General features: G+C 42.9%; 1 protein-coding gene across 2 annotated transcripts in view; it reads right to left on the reverse strand.

The window, feature by feature from the left end:
- Epb41l4b (erythrocyte membrane protein band 4.1 like 4B) overlaps positions 1-15,221 on the reverse strand; it is a 137,629-nt gene that overhangs the window by 26,772 nt on the left and 95,636 nt on the right. For both annotated transcript variants that reach the window (XM_042697407.1, XM_042697400.1), the window contains exons 16-20: positions 14,531-14,736; positions 12,417-12,535; positions 6,209-6,334; positions 3,856-3,923; positions 24-122 (exon numbers count right to left, since the gene is read on the reverse strand). In XM_042697407.1, the coding sequence (XP_042553341.1) occupies positions 24-122; positions 3,856-3,923; positions 6,209-6,334; positions 12,417-12,535; positions 14,531-14,736 (618 nt within the window). The remainder of the gene's footprint in view (positions 1-23; positions 123-3,855; positions 3,924-6,208; positions 6,335-12,416; positions 12,536-14,530; positions 14,737-15,221) is intronic.

The following is a 15,221-nucleotide window of genomic DNA, read 5'->3' on the forward strand; positions in this document are numbered from 1 at the left end:
AAAACTTGAAGTACAGAACTCACAAACTATATTGTCTCGTTAACTTCCTCACGCGGGGAGGCTTGATTTCTGGTTTTTCCACAGCTGGTTGGGCAGTTTCCACACGTATTGGGATAGGACTTCTAGAGATATGCCAGGGCAGGGAGGGAGGGGTAAGGGTGGGGGGGGGTGGAGGAAGGGAGGGTGGGAATGAGAACAACATCAACAGAAAAAGTTTATGATCTTATTTTGACCATGCAGACTTCTTTAGCTAATTTACACCTTAATAACATTGATAGTCAAGAAATCTATTTCCTTCCATCTTCTTTTTTTTTTTTTTTTGTCGGTTGTGGGACTTGAACTGTGGTCCTGTGCGCTGTCCCTTGGCTCTTCAGCTCAAGGCTAGTGTTCTATCACTTGAGCCACAGTGCCACTTCCAGTTTTCGGGTGGTTAGTTAGAAATAAGAGTCTCATGGACTTTCCTGCCCGGGCTAGCATCGAACAGCGATCCTCAGATCGCAGCCTCCTGAGTAGCTAGGATTACAGCGTGAGCCAGTGGTGCCCGGCTCCCTCCATCTTCCTAATTATTTACATCTCCCCTCAAAAATCCCTAAAAAAAATCATAGGGAAGAAAATATAGCAAGTTGGAAATGAAATATCACTGAGTTGCCAAACAAAACTGCCTGGTCCCAACCACCAGCCCAACCATTCTCAGACAAGGGTTTGGTTCATAACCAGGTTTTGGCAGTAAAATACATGAAGAGGAACTTATGGGCAACTCAGTTTTACTAACCAATAATCCCTAGCTATACTATTCTAAATCTAGCATAGAATACTTATTTAAAAAAATAAAGAACTGGCATAAGTGCTGCTGGCTCAATAGTGCTGGTGGCTGAGAGATGAGAATCATAGTTTGCAGGCAGCTTGGGCTGAGCCAGCTTGAGATTCTCATCTCCAAGTAACCACCAAAAAGCCAGAAATGAAGCTATGGTCCAAGTGGTGGAGTGCAAGCCTTGAGCAGAAAAAGCTAAAGGATAGCACCCAGACCTTGAGGTCAAGCCCCAGTACTGGCATACATACAAAGAGAAGAGAAGAGAAGAGAAGAAGGGAAGGAAAGGAAAGAAAGGAAGGGAGAAAGGGAGAAAGAAAAGGAAGGAAGGAAGGAAGGAAGGAAGGAAGGAAGGAAGGAAGGAAGGAAGGAAGGAAGGAAAGAAGGAAGGAAGGAAGGAAGGAAGGAAGGAAGGAAGGAAGGAAGGAAGGAAGGAAGGAAGGAAAGAAGAAAGGAAAGAAGGAAGAAGAATAATCTAGCCAGTGGCTCACACCTATAATACAAATACTCAAGAGGCTAAGATCTGAGGATCACAGTTGCAAGCCAGATCAGGCAGACAAATTTGATAGAGATTATTATCTCCAAATTAACTAGTAAAACGTCAGAAGTGGAGATGTTGCTCACATGGTAGAATACCAGCCTTGCACAATAAAGCTAAGTAAGAATTTAAGGGCCTAAATTCAAGCTTCAGAGCCTGTAAAAATATAAAATAAATAACCCAATCTATTTTATGCAAAAAACAGTCAAAAGATCTTTAGAATTTACTCTGAAACATTTCCATTTTATGTACATTTAACATGTGCTTGTTAAAAATTAAGTTCTTTATCCTTACATTTCATCAGTCATTTATGCCAGAGAGTAGATGGGCCTTACTCAGAATAATGATTTTAAGGAAAAACTTTAACATATTTTTGTAGTGATCATGACTGATTGCATTCTTTTAAAAGTTAGTAATTACCTTCTAGCTCCAAAAGGGAATCAGAATAAGTTGAGGCCCTTACAAGTCAATTAACACCTCTGGGGCTCCATTTTCTCTTCTATTCAGTATGCAATTATATGATAAGTATGTGATTAGTACCAAATAAATTATTGTTGAATATAGGAAGAGCAAATAAGGAGTGGGAATCAACCTCTGCTACCTTCACGCTTTACTCAGGCTGAGACCTTAGAATACTGAATATTGTTCCTTGAAGGACTGTCTCCTAGGAGACATATCATCTTGCCTACGTGCAATGGCTGTTTACCTGCAAAAAGCTTCACTCAGCTTAATGGAGGAAGCTACCAAGGTGGGAGACAGAGTAGAAGCCTAGCTGAACACAGGGCACCAGACTGCTGAGAAGTAGATCCCAGTAGAAAGCAAGGGATGAAGCTAGATGGAAAGCAGGGCCAGGTCATGAGGAGCCTCTGGCTGAGCAGTTTGCACCCAAAGGAAAGCAATGGCTATCTCTAAAGGATTAAGGCAGGGGAGTAGTATCGTGAGACTTGGCATATTAGAAAGGTTTTCAGAGAATGATGAGAGCATGGCTAACTGTTACAATACTAACTCAGGGAAGGTGGGAATGGGGGGATAGCACGAAAGTCAAATTGACGAACAGACTTGTTAGGTGAGGGGATGAGGCTGGAGGAATCAAGGACTTTCTGATTTCAAGATTGGTAAGAAGGTAATGATACCATTTACTAAGATCAGAAAACAAGGAAAGGTGGGAGAGATGATTTAATATGTTGTATGTTCGTTTGCATGCTGGAGATACAATCCAGGGTCTTAGACATGCTAGGCAAATGTTCTACCAATGAGCACCCTGACCCAAATTAAGTCCCTGAAAATTCCGAGAGAGGGTATGTGTCCCTGGAAGAAGACAAATTTATAACCAATATAGATCTGGAAGACAAATTTATAACCAATGTAGATCTGGAATTTTAAGAGAACACAGAAAATGTTAACCTTTATTTTGGTCATCAAGTCTAAGAATTCCCTAGGGAATTCTCTATCACTTAATATACTGATTTCTGTCCCCACAGAAATCAGTACACTCCACTACACATACACACACATACACACAAACACACACAATCTGTAAAGTCAAGTAGAACTTAAAAGTCTAATTTTAAGGCTGGGGATGTGACTCGTGGCAGAACATTTGTCTAGCACACAGAAAGCACTGGGTTTAATCCTCAGTATTGCCAAACAAAAAGAAAAAAAAATGTTTTGAATGAGAGATTTGTGTAGTGGTCTCTGGACCCATTTGAGGAAACTATCAAAGAGAGTCTGTTACAGTTTGGTCATGATTATTCTCCTCTGCTTCCCCTCAAAGGCTCATGTGTTACTGGCTGGGTCCCAGCTATAATGCCATTTTGGGAGATTCTACCAAATTTAGGAAGTGAGACCAAGATGGAGGAGGTAAGTCTTGAAGGGGTGTGTCTTTGAAGGTGACAGCTGGTCTTTAGAGCTATCCTTGCTCTCTGCTTCCTGTATACCATGAGATGAAGAGATTCTTCCACATGCTCTCTCTCAGGCCCTGACGCTCTGATCCAAGGACTATGGGTTGAAATCTGAATTCATGAGCCATATGGATATTTACTTCTCTAAGTTGTTTCCATCAGGTAGTTTTTTATAATGATGACAAAAGTAACTAACACAGAGCCTCTGAAAGTGGTGGTAGACTACCGTGGGGGCAATGGAGCTGCTGTTACTCAACTGAAGAGAGTCCTGCTTCCTCAGTCTGAGCCTTCTGGGGAAAGAGGGTTTCTTCCAGTTTTGATGAGATGGAAGCTATAGCCTGGGACTTTAAAGAAACAAGAAGGTAAAGCCTCCCGCACTGTGTTAAAGCGGCCTGTCACCACTCTAAGGGCAAAGCTTTTTATAAGACTTCATAGGGAACATGGCTTAAAGGAAGTTTTAAAGTTTTTTTTGGTGTGTGTGTGTGTGTAGCTCTCAGTTTAACTTTTCTTCTCTGATTCTGTCCACCAGCTGTCCTATGAACAGTGTTCCCAGGATATTATTGACAACACAGAGTATCCCATGCCCATTCAAACCAAAAGTAACAGACCTCACGTTCGTATCCTGAAGACTGGATTTCTTACTGATATTTACAAACGTTGGTTCCTCTTTTCCAATCTGTTAAAGAAAATAGTCAGGTTAGTCAAAAATGAGTATTTTCTAAATTTCTTTTTTTCATATTTCCTACACTCAAAGGGTTATAGATGAGTAAAGCTGGACCCAAAAGGTAATTAATCAAGGAGCCAACTTGTTCTGGTGTTTATATAAGAGAACAAAAAACACTTCTCTTGAGTCATCCATCCTCACTATGAGGATTAAGATGCAATCATTTAGATGCATTCAATTCTTGTATTCATACATTTATCGAGCCTGCTCTCTGAATGAGAAAGGATGGTGTGGGAAAAGCCAAGGCTCAGGGTTGAGATATGAATCATAATGAGCTCAATACTCACATAGCACTTACAGTCTACAGAGAGGCATTTGGAATCTATCTTTCACATCAGCATAGCAAGCCAAAGAGGAATTTCTTCTTTGGATTTGGATAGAAGCCTGGTCTCCCTCCTTTTGGTGGGTCCAAAGAATGGAAGAGGAAGAAGAGATACCTCCTTAGCCAGCCAGGCCAGTAGAGTGCCCCACACTGCTGATGGATGAAAGATAAAGCAGCCCATGGTCCTTGCCACTCATCACAACCTGTAGAGGTTGGCCTCTGGCCTGAGTACGTGTGGGGTGATGCTTCCAAGGACACATAGCACGGCTGGCCTGTTGGGCTTCTGCTTCCTTTTCTTATATCCTTGTCCTGCATTGATGCCCACAGGAATTGACATGATGCCCTGGGTGGTATGTCTGACTATGCACCCATGCCTTTCCACACAGCCCTTCAAAGCATGCTAACCCAGGGATCTCCAAAGCAGGTTCTTGTGTTCCCAGGAACACAAGTTTGGCAGATGACAGTGGAAGCTATTTCACAAAGTGTTCTGTAGCCATTAGGTATGAAGGAAAGCAAAATGAATTTTCTTTTGATGTAGGACTTCTCTGAGTCTTGAAGGTACTAGTGTGCATTTGGACCATTTTAGGGAGTCTGGTGGGTGGCATTTCTCAGAATGACTGGTGACAGTGCTCCCAATAATACTGCTCTAAAAGCACTGACCTTCACTTCTCTCTCTCTCTCTCTCTCTCTCTCTCTCTCTCTCTCTTCCTTTCTTTCCTGCCTTTAGGCCATTCTGTGTTTGATTGCTTGGCCAGGACATTTTCTTTTCTTTGTGTGTGTCTCTCACCTTTTCCAAAAGGCAGCATTTCTGATACTCTGTGCTTCTTCACTGGTGCAGAAGCCAAGGGTCCACCACAAGTGATACACATAAGAACATTCTAACATATGTAATAGCAGCCTGGTAAACTGTGATGTGTATGTCACTTTAATTTTTAGTATGAGCATATAAAATGACATATTTTAAAACAATGAAAGTGGTAGAATCAGGACAAGGAGGATTTGTGATTGTCCCTCTGATATAACTGAGTGTGAGGCGAGAGTCGGCCTGCCCATGCTATACAAAGAGCTTCTGTGCTAGGGTTCAGGGGCTCACCTTTAACTACTCAAGAGGCTGAGACCCAGAGGACTGTGGCTCAAGGTTGGCTTGAGCAGAAAAGGCTGAGGGACTCTAAATCTCTAATTAACTAGTAAAAAGCCAGGTTGGAAGCATAACTCAAGCAGTAGAGCTGTGAGTGTGAGGCCCTACGTTCAAGTCACAGTAACAACCATTCTTACATGCAGACCATCAGAACTCCTACCATTTCATTTGTGATTGACAATATCTCCACATGGAGCACAGGTACTGTGCCAGTTACTCTCTACACGGGTTCTCTCATTTAATCTTCACAATCACTTAAGGGTAGATACTGTAATCTCTAAATTTACATAAGGGGAAATAGAGGCTCAGGAAGATTGACAAGCAAGTTTAAGATGGCACATTTGAGAAATGGTAGGTAAACTCAAACTCTGGCCATCTGACTTTCAAGATTTTATTATAGACCTTACTGCTTCCTGTTTCTAGCTGGTTTTTGTTTTTGAGCCAGTCCTGGGGCTTGAACTCAAGGCCAGTGATCTACCACTTGAGCCACAGCTCCACTTCTGGCTTTTTGGTTGTTAGTTGGAGATAAGAGTCTCATGGACTTTCCCACCCAGGTTGGCTTTGAACATTGACCCTCAGATCTGAGTCTCATTTGTAGCTAGGATTGTAGGAGTGAGCCACCAGTGGTCCAGCTTTTTTTCTATTTTTGTAAGGTTTTTCTGTTGTTTCTCATAGAATAATCTGAATTATTCATATTGCTGACAACATGGAGCAGTCCTCTCTGTTCCATCAAGGAAATCCTGTGACATGAAAGCAAAGAAATGCATGGCCACATACCTGAGCATTCACCCTGGAAGCATTCTCCAACTGTGCCTTCAGGATGTTGCACTTAACATGCTCAGCCACGGGGGAAGGCAGCAGTGGGGTCTGCAGAGTCTTCTCAGAAACTTTCTTCTCTTCAGCCTGAAACAAAGAAAAATATGGAGGGACAGTTTATAAAAAGGGGTAGAAGATGCACATTAAAAATTCCCAACAATTACACTTCAAATGACACAGAACTAGATATCTAGGTAAGGGCAGTTATTCAATTATCATTTCTTCTTCCTTCTGCCTGAGGAACTGGACCAGAGAACAAGCCTATTCATTCTGCTCTGCCAAGAGAGGCACTAGCAGGAAGGGACTGGCTCCTCCAGCCAGCTTATGCTCTCCCTCATCCCCAGCAACTGTGTTTGTGCCCTTTTACTGTAAAGAGGATTCCCATTCTCTTGTGAGGTAGTGAGAGGACCTGTCAGGAGTGTGAATGAAGGTTCAGAGTCATGCACCAGGACTCAACTTCCCTACGCCCAGTAAGGTGTTATATTTCCCATAGCTACTACTTCTGACATAGAAAGACACAATGGTGTGATTTGTAGGGTCAAGGGAAAAGTGAAAAGCACTTGTTGATATTTTTTATAATTAATCTTGCTGGTAAATATGGTACTCAACAAGGTATTTGTATTGATACTGTCTTTTTTTTGGGTCAGTCGTGTGGCTTGAACTCAGGACTTGGGTGCTGTCTCTGAGCTCTTTTTGCTCAAGGCTAGTGCTCTACCACTTTGAGCCACAGTGCCACTTCCAGCTTTCTAGTAATTAATTGGAGATGAGTCCACAGACTTTCTTGTCCATGTTGGCTTCAAACCACAATCTTCAGATCTCAGCCTCCTGAGTAGCTAGGATTACAGGCATGAGCCACCAGTGCCCAGCTTTCCTTTTTCATCTTGATGTAAACCCAGCTCCTGGTTACACGCTAAGCACTCATCCACCCCTCAGGCACACGACACCCCTGCAGTCCCTATGTTACATTAGTGTAGGACGCCGTGGAGTTCTGGAATTTGGATTACCTTTGCTATTGGTGTCAACTCCCCATGTGTCAAATGTGGACCTAATTCATGTGACTCGGTGAAAGAGGATTACCCAAAGACTACATAGTCATATCTGATCATGTTCGAAGCAATAATACCTTTGAAATCAGAGGCTTTATAACTATTATATTTATTATAATAGACATGGTGATATTTACATAACTATTAAAATAAAAAGTACTCATCCATGCATGCAGCCTGAAATAATCTTTAATGGTACACACACCACTTCTGGGAAATAATTTCTTATTGCTCATCATACCTATTGAGGTTATTATGTATCCCAGTGCAACACAATGTTTAAAGCCAAATAGGCTTCCAATCAATACCTACTGAAGACAATTATGTTAGGCATTTATTTTCAGAAGAGATCGAAAGTCATATGAGCATATGATCCTAGAAGTCATTTAAGGCTAGGCACAGAGGCTCAAGCCTATAATCCTAGCTACTTGAGAGGTAGCAATTGGTGGATATAGCTTAAGGCCAGCCTCAGCAAAAAAGAAAAGAAAACTCCATCTCAACCAATGGTTGGGCATGGCGACACATACCTGTCACCCCAGCAACACACAGAAACCTAAATAGGAGGATCACAGCTCAGGCTGGCTAGACATTAAGCAAGACCCTATCTGGAAAATGACCAATGCAAAATAGGCTGGAGATATTGCCCAAATGGTAGAGTATTTGCCTAACAAGCACAAAGCCCTGAATTCAAACCTCAGTGCCATAAGTAGTCATGTCAGTACCATCAAAACCAAATGTGGCATGTCAACCACAAGGAACCAGAGCAAGAAGAAATCGTACTGAAGTTCTTCAAGTTCAGAAATTGACATTATTCATGATAGCAGCAATCCTACTGAGCAACTTGGTACCCATTGTGGGAATCTTATGAAAACCATCGAGGAAGCATGGAGCATCATTTAATAAAGATAAGGAGACACAGAACACAGTTTCCCAATGATGACATCAAACACAGAGAAGAGCATCTGGTCCAGCAAGCCCAGTTCAACCATTTCATTTAATACTAAGGCAGGCCAGGGTAGAAGCTCTGGATTTGAGCGTCAGTTTTTTTCCCTGTTAGCCTCATCAAAAAATAGATGACGATGACGATAAAAGTAATGCCAATAACTAATATTACTAAGAGGGTATTATTATTATTTTATCCTATATATTTCAGTACTGGGGGTTGAACCCAGGGTTCTGTGCTTGCTAGACAAGCAAGCTAACAGTTGAGCACTTTCATCTATTTTTTATTTTGAGAAAGGATCTTGCTAACTTTCTCTGAACTGGCCTCAAACTTGAGATCCTCTTGTCTCTTCCCTCTCCTTCAGGGTCTGGGATTACAAGGTGTGTGGCATGACACCCAACTCTCATTATATATTCACAGATACACCTCACTGAGTGGTCTCATTTTCCATCTTGTTTGGAGGTAGGTACTATGATCATATCTGTTTTAGTAAAAGGTAAAAGTCTCATGTGATCTGAAGAAAAATCAGAAGAGTATTAACCTCATTTTGTACATGAGAAAAAGGAAGCAGAGCAGTGTAAAGTCACGAGATGCTCACCCAGGAATGGTGACTTTGCTTGACTCTAAAGCCAGAGCCTTCAACCAGAGCTCATTCAACCTAACTTAACATTAGCTTTACCATGCCAGTTTCCCTTAACCTGTCTATTTCAGTTTTTCCCCTTTATTAGATTTCTTTGTATATGTGCCAGCACTGAGGCTTTCACAGAAGGCCTTGCACTCTAACTTTGCTTTTTCTCTCAGTGCTGGCACTCTACCACTTGATCCACACCTCCAGTTCCAGCTTTTTGGTGGTTAATTGGAGAGAATAGGCTCACAGACGTTTCTACTTGGGTTAGCTTCAAACTGTGATCTTCAGATCTCAGTTTCCTGAGTAGCTATGTTTACAAGTATGAGCCACTGGCACCTGACTGATTATATACTTTTTAGGATGTTCAAATGAGGAAAAAAAAATATGAATGACACTTTCAGGCTAGATGCTTTGATTAAAAAAATTACAGAGCCAGGGCTGGGAAGGTGGCTCAGTGGTAGAGCGCATGCCTTGCATGCCAGAGGCCCTGGGTTCGATTCCTCAGCACCACATAAGCAAAAAGAAAAAAGCCGGAAGTGGTGCTGTGGCTCAAGTGGTAGAGCGCTAGCCTTGAACTGAAGAGCTGAGGGACAGCGCCCAGGCCCAGAGTTCAGGCCTCAAGACCAGACCCCCCCCAAAAAAATTACAGAGCCAGGTGTGGTGGCATATTCTTGTAAGCCCAGCTATGCAGGATGTGTAGTAGGGAAAATTACAGTCCAAGGCTAACCAAGTAAAAAGTGTGAAATCATACCTAAAATAATGAAGCAAAAAGGGCTGAAGGTTACATCAAGTGGTGCCTGCTTAACTAAGTTCAATCCCAAAGATGAAAGAGAGAAGAGAGGAGGGGAGGGGAGAGAAAAGGAGGAGAGGGGTGAGGAGTGGGTAGAAAGTGGGTAGAAAGATATGGAGAGATGGAGAAAATTGAAAAAAAAGAAGGAAAAAAAGAAGGAAGGAAGGGAGGGAGGAAGGGAAAGAGGGAAAGAGGGAAGGAGGGAAGGAAGAAATAAAGAAAAATGGTTACCATAGGAGAAGAACACTGACCCTAAACAGTGGAGCAGGACTTGGAAAATTGGCTCATTTGACTGAATTCATTACCCTAGGGGTCTTTAGGCAAATAGGTAACTTATTTATAACTTACTTATTCTGAAAGGTGAGGTTTACAGTGTAGGCTTTGGAGAATTGGTTTTGTGTTTGTAAATAAATGCAGTTATATTAAGATATTTGTTTCACACTGAGATGGAGATGGATGTTTTCATTGATATATGAAGAGTTAATTTTTAATTAGAGCTTAATTTGGGGGAAAGTCATGCTGGGATACAGGAATTAAATTAGTTATAAAGTTCCTTTGAGGGTTTTGACAGTTGCTTAAGGGAATGTGGTTATACTGACAGTAATGACTGAAAACCTACTTCAAAAAAAAAAATGCTGCTGGGGCTGGGAAGGTGGCTCAGTGGTAGAGCGCTTGCCTTGCATGCCTGAGGTCCTGGGTTCGATTCCTCACCAACACATAAGCAAAAAGAAAAAAGCTGGAAGTGGTGTTGTGGCTCAAGTGGTAGAGTGCTAGCCTTGAGCTGAAGAGCTGAGGGACAGTGCCCAGGCCCAGAGTTCAGGCCTCACGACTGGACCAAAAAAAAAAAAAAATGCTGCTAAAATAAGAAAAGAATGGCAACTCAGCACTGATTTCCTCCTTGAATCTGAGTAATTCTAAACAGCTTTTTTGGACATAAAGTTCAAGCTGATCTGTTGCTATTCATCTGGAAAGAGCAAGGAATCTGCTCTGCATAGACTCAGGAAACGGCCAATTTAAAATTTTAAAAATGCGTGTATCCTTGTGCATTTTTTTGTTTGTTTGAATATTGAGAATGGACTTTTATTTCGATGTGTGATGTGTTTTTTTTTTTTCCCTTTAAAAATGCATCTCTGAGCTGGGCACCAGTAGCTCATACAGTAATCCTAGCTACTCAGGAGGCTGAGATCTGAGGATCGTGGTTTGAAGCCAGCCCAGGCAGGAAACTCCATGAGGCTCTTGTCTCCAATAAACTAATCAAAAAAGTCAAAAGTGGCGCTGTGGCTCAAGTGGTAATGCCTGCCTTGAGCAAAATGAAGTTCAGGGACAGTGCCCAGGCCAGAGTTCAAGCCCCAGGACCAGCAAAAAAAGAAGCATATTTCTGTGGGAGATTACAAGACCCCAATTTCAGCTCCAAAGAAGGCCCAAGAATATCGTGCTTTCTGTTTTTTAACAGACCATCTTTTATCTTTTATATTCAATTTGAACTGTCAAAAGAAAGTTCATTACTCATTGTGGGAAAGCAGGTTTCAAATCATGCAAGTATGAGCCAGAGATGGTGATGTACACTGTGCTCCCAGTACTTGGAAGCAGAGAATCACCCTTTTGAGGCCATTTCTCAGTACATAGAACCATGCATTAATATATATCCAATCCAGCCTTATATAGGTAGTAAGACCTGGTCTCAAAATATCTAAAATTCCAACAACAACAAGAACAACAAAACCCATACAAATGAATGAGAATTGGGTGTTAGCATTATATTTAAAATGAGGCCATCTGAGAATGTCATTTGGGGGTAAAGAAATGACCACTGCGATGAATTTTTACACACTTGAAATCCATTACAATTTAAATTCCTGTGATGAATTTGGGTACCACTTTAGAACTGGGTAGTGAAAAGGGCTTTTCATTAATAAATTAAGAGCAGGAGAATATCAAAACCTTAGAGAATCTGAATATGCTTGGTCCCTAAGGCTGGGAGGGGAAGCAGGGGAGCAGGTGGAAACAACACCTTTTAAAAGCCATCCAAGCCAATGGTCCCCAATCGTGGTGTCATGGCAACAAGAGAGCTCTGGGGTAAAGATATGATTATTAATGACAGAACCAGCATGAAGTAATATGCTTTGCTCATGTGTGGTGGATAATCATATCACTCTACCTTACTTGCTGATTTTTACTGTTTGTTGTGATGCTGAGGATTCAACCCAGGGCCCAAGCAGGTGCTCTACCACTGACCTGTAAGTTCAACCCCTTATGTACTCCTTTGGGTGAGGGAGAAAGGAGGGAAGTTTTAGTTTGAACTCCAGGACCTGCTATATAACCCACAGGCCTGTGAGGTTTGCCTTCCCCTGTGCAAGCAGCTCCCCTTAGCTTCCCACTAGTAGTCATGGCAACCACGCATCACTACTGAGCCTGGGAGCGCTCTGTGCCACAATATGCTATATTTCCTTGCAAAACAGCTTAGGACAGTGTCAAACGCTGGGTAAAAGGCTTTAAAATCAGTTATCATGGGCCATGTGGAAGAAAAGTCGAAAACCAAAAGACTAAGAAAAAGCAAGCCAATGCTGGGGTAGGTAATGCTTAACATTGCAATTAACCCAACAGGAAGGTGAGTGCTTTTGCTCTAATAGCACCTGAGCAGTGAATGTTCAAACAAGACAGGGCAGAAATCCCTTCCAGCCCAGGCACATAATCTAGGAAGCGGGAGTCATAGGTTGGACATGAGCACCCTGTCTATACTCCAGGCAGAGGCCTGGCCACACCTTATTGATGTTGATATGCAGAGCAGGCCACGGCCCAGCAGCCTTCACTGTCTCCAGTTCCAGCTTCTTCAGATGGGCAGCAGCTTCGCTGAACAGGGCAGGTGCTCCTGGACTCAGTTCTGCAAAATAGCCAGGGAGAATGAATCAGGACAGGGTGACATGACAGGTAGACATAGTGGGGGCTGGGAACACTTGCCACAGCCAGATGCCCACCCTTTCTGCCACGTCTCCTCCTCCTCTTGCTCCTCCTCCTCCTCCTCCTCCTCCTCCTCCTCCTCCTCCTCCTTCTCCTCCTCCTCTTTCTCCTCCCAGCCTAATGGGAGGAGTTTCTGAAGCCCACTCTTACTCTTCTACAGAGATGCTAGGTGGGACTGGGTAAGTTGTTGTACCTCTCTGAGCCTCTGAAAAATGAAAACAGAATGTCTTATCTTGCAGGGCTGCTGTGAGTATTAAGTAAGATTGATGTATGCACAGATGCTTTAAAAATGGAAAATCACCACATGAACTGGAAAGATTAGTGTTCAGGCTGATAGATGTATAAATGTGCCCTTTTTCCAATTAACTACTAAAAAGCTGGAAGTGGAGCTGTGGCTCAAGTGGTAGGGCATTAGCCTTGAGTGCAAAAGTTCAGGGACAGTGCACAGGCCTTAAGTTCAAGCTTCAGGACTGGTGCACATGTGTTCACATGCGTGTATGCGCTTGCACACACACATACACACACTATATTGCATATATAAAACCAATTCATTTTGCCTTTCGTACTACTTTGAATTTGTGTGTCATCGTTCCTTCCCCTCTATTAACTATTCATTGAATTTAAATATTCATTACCTAGTAAAACTTGTGCTAAGTATTGTTATCAATTGAGACCTAGGGAGCTGAAATAAAGAGGCAAATGAGACACAATTCTGAGACTAGAACATATAGAGCACTCGAAATAAAAGTAATAAAGGGTTTAATTAGTTTCTATAGGAGCAAGAGACAAAGCACTCGAAAGCTGGCAAGAGTGGATGGATGACAGAGAATATTTTACTGTTAGCATTTATGCTGGCTCCTGAGGGATGTGTAAGAGTTCACTAGGGCACAGAAAAGCGATCCAGAAGAGGGAACAGCAGGTATGTGATGGATAGGGCTCATACTGGCACAGGCTTTGGAGAAAGGAGAGAGTAGTTCTGTGTAGCTGGAGTGTGCTGGGAAGAGGAGGTGGGGATGCTGGGAGAGACCAGGCTATGCAGGTCTGCCTGTGGCCATGTTCAAAAATGAGGCCTTTATGCTATGATAGGGGAAGAGGAGGGCAAGGTCTTGAGTCTTTGGTCATGTTCTCTGTTAAATGCTGACTTGGCAGTGGGAGAGCTGCATTAGGAGGCTGTGGCAGTTACCCAGGTGCAAAAGGATGAGCCTGGGATCTTCCTCAGACAAGGGCAGTGTGGGCAGACATGAGGGTGCAGAGTTCTGGGAAGTGCATAAATCCCATTTGCCCTTCCCATGTAGCTGGGATGACAGCAGCACACAACAGTACCCACTTATTCATAGAGATGGAGTCTCGGGGGTTTTTTGCCCAGGTGGGCCTAGAACTGCAATCCTCCCAACCTCTGCCTCCTGAGTAGCTAGGATTACAGGCATTAGCCACTGATCACAGCCCAAGCCCAGTTTTTATGAAGTCTAACAGAGGTTAACTCACTTTCTACTGCTGCGAACCGTGTTTCTCACTGCTGGCTCTATTTCTGTGATTTTCCCTTTTAGAGCTGGCATTACAGGTAGACCCTGTGGATCCACCTGACCCCACCTTGCTCTCAGAAGAGGGGTGTCAGAATGGCTTTTCCTGAAATCAGGCTAGTGGAAAGCCAGCCACCACCTCCCTCTGACCTTCCTCTTTTGCACAGATCTGTACCCTGTGATTGAGCTGGAGCCCTCATTCTCTCTAGATTGCCTTCCCTAAGTTGCTCAGACTTTAGTCTGATTTGTCCAGACCTGGCCACTAGCATAACACTACCAGCCCTCCTGCTGCGTGGGTATGGGCAAGGACCTGCCCTGGGCTTTGGGAACTCAGGTCCAGCCCTACTCTTCTCTCCTGAACCCCCAGCTCTGAACCCCTGCCCCTCGCCCCCACTCACTGGTAAGGGACTTGCTGCTGGAGTTTGGGGACCTTAATGGCCCCTCTTTGTTCTCCAGGGTCAGTGAGAGGCCATAGTTGGAATGATGCTGGTGCTGGTGGTGATGTCTTCCAGAAGCTTTTGGAGGGAATGGTGTACCCCCGTTCTCCTCAATGCCAAAGGGCAGCCGGTCCGAGGGACTGAGCAAAGGGGAGGGGAGCGGGTAGCTGTGGGGATGACAAGAGCAGGCATTAGAAAAGGAAGGTTTTTGTTGTTGTCAATGATTAACTGATAGATTGATATTTGAGTCAGGGTCTCACTGTGTAACCAAGGCTGGTCTTGAACCCGCGATCCTCCTGCCTCAATCTCACAAGTGTTGGGATCATAGACTTACAACACTGCAGCTGAGGAAAAGTAGGATTTAGTAAAAGTCCTCTATGGATGTTCAAAGACACTTTCTAGGTATGGATCAAAAACCAAGAGAAACAGATTCAACAAATAAATCTCTCTTAAAATGGATTTTGCCACTTGATATCTGAAGGAAAACAATAAAGGAGAAATATATCTATATCTCTATCTATCTATCTATCTATCTATCTATCTATCTATCTATCTATCTATCTATCTATCTATCTATCTATCTATCTATCTCAGAAACCTGACAGCTTGTACCCTAAAAAATCTTAACTTTGAAATGGAATAGAAAGATTTA

Source organism: Dipodomys spectabilis, unplaced genomic scaffold (assembly GCF_019054845.1).
Source record: "Dipodomys spectabilis isolate Male_0828 unplaced genomic scaffold, ASM1905484v1 ptg000006l, whole genome shotgun sequence".
Lineage (NCBI taxonomy): Eukaryota > Metazoa > Chordata > Mammalia > Rodentia > Heteromyidae > Dipodomys > Dipodomys spectabilis.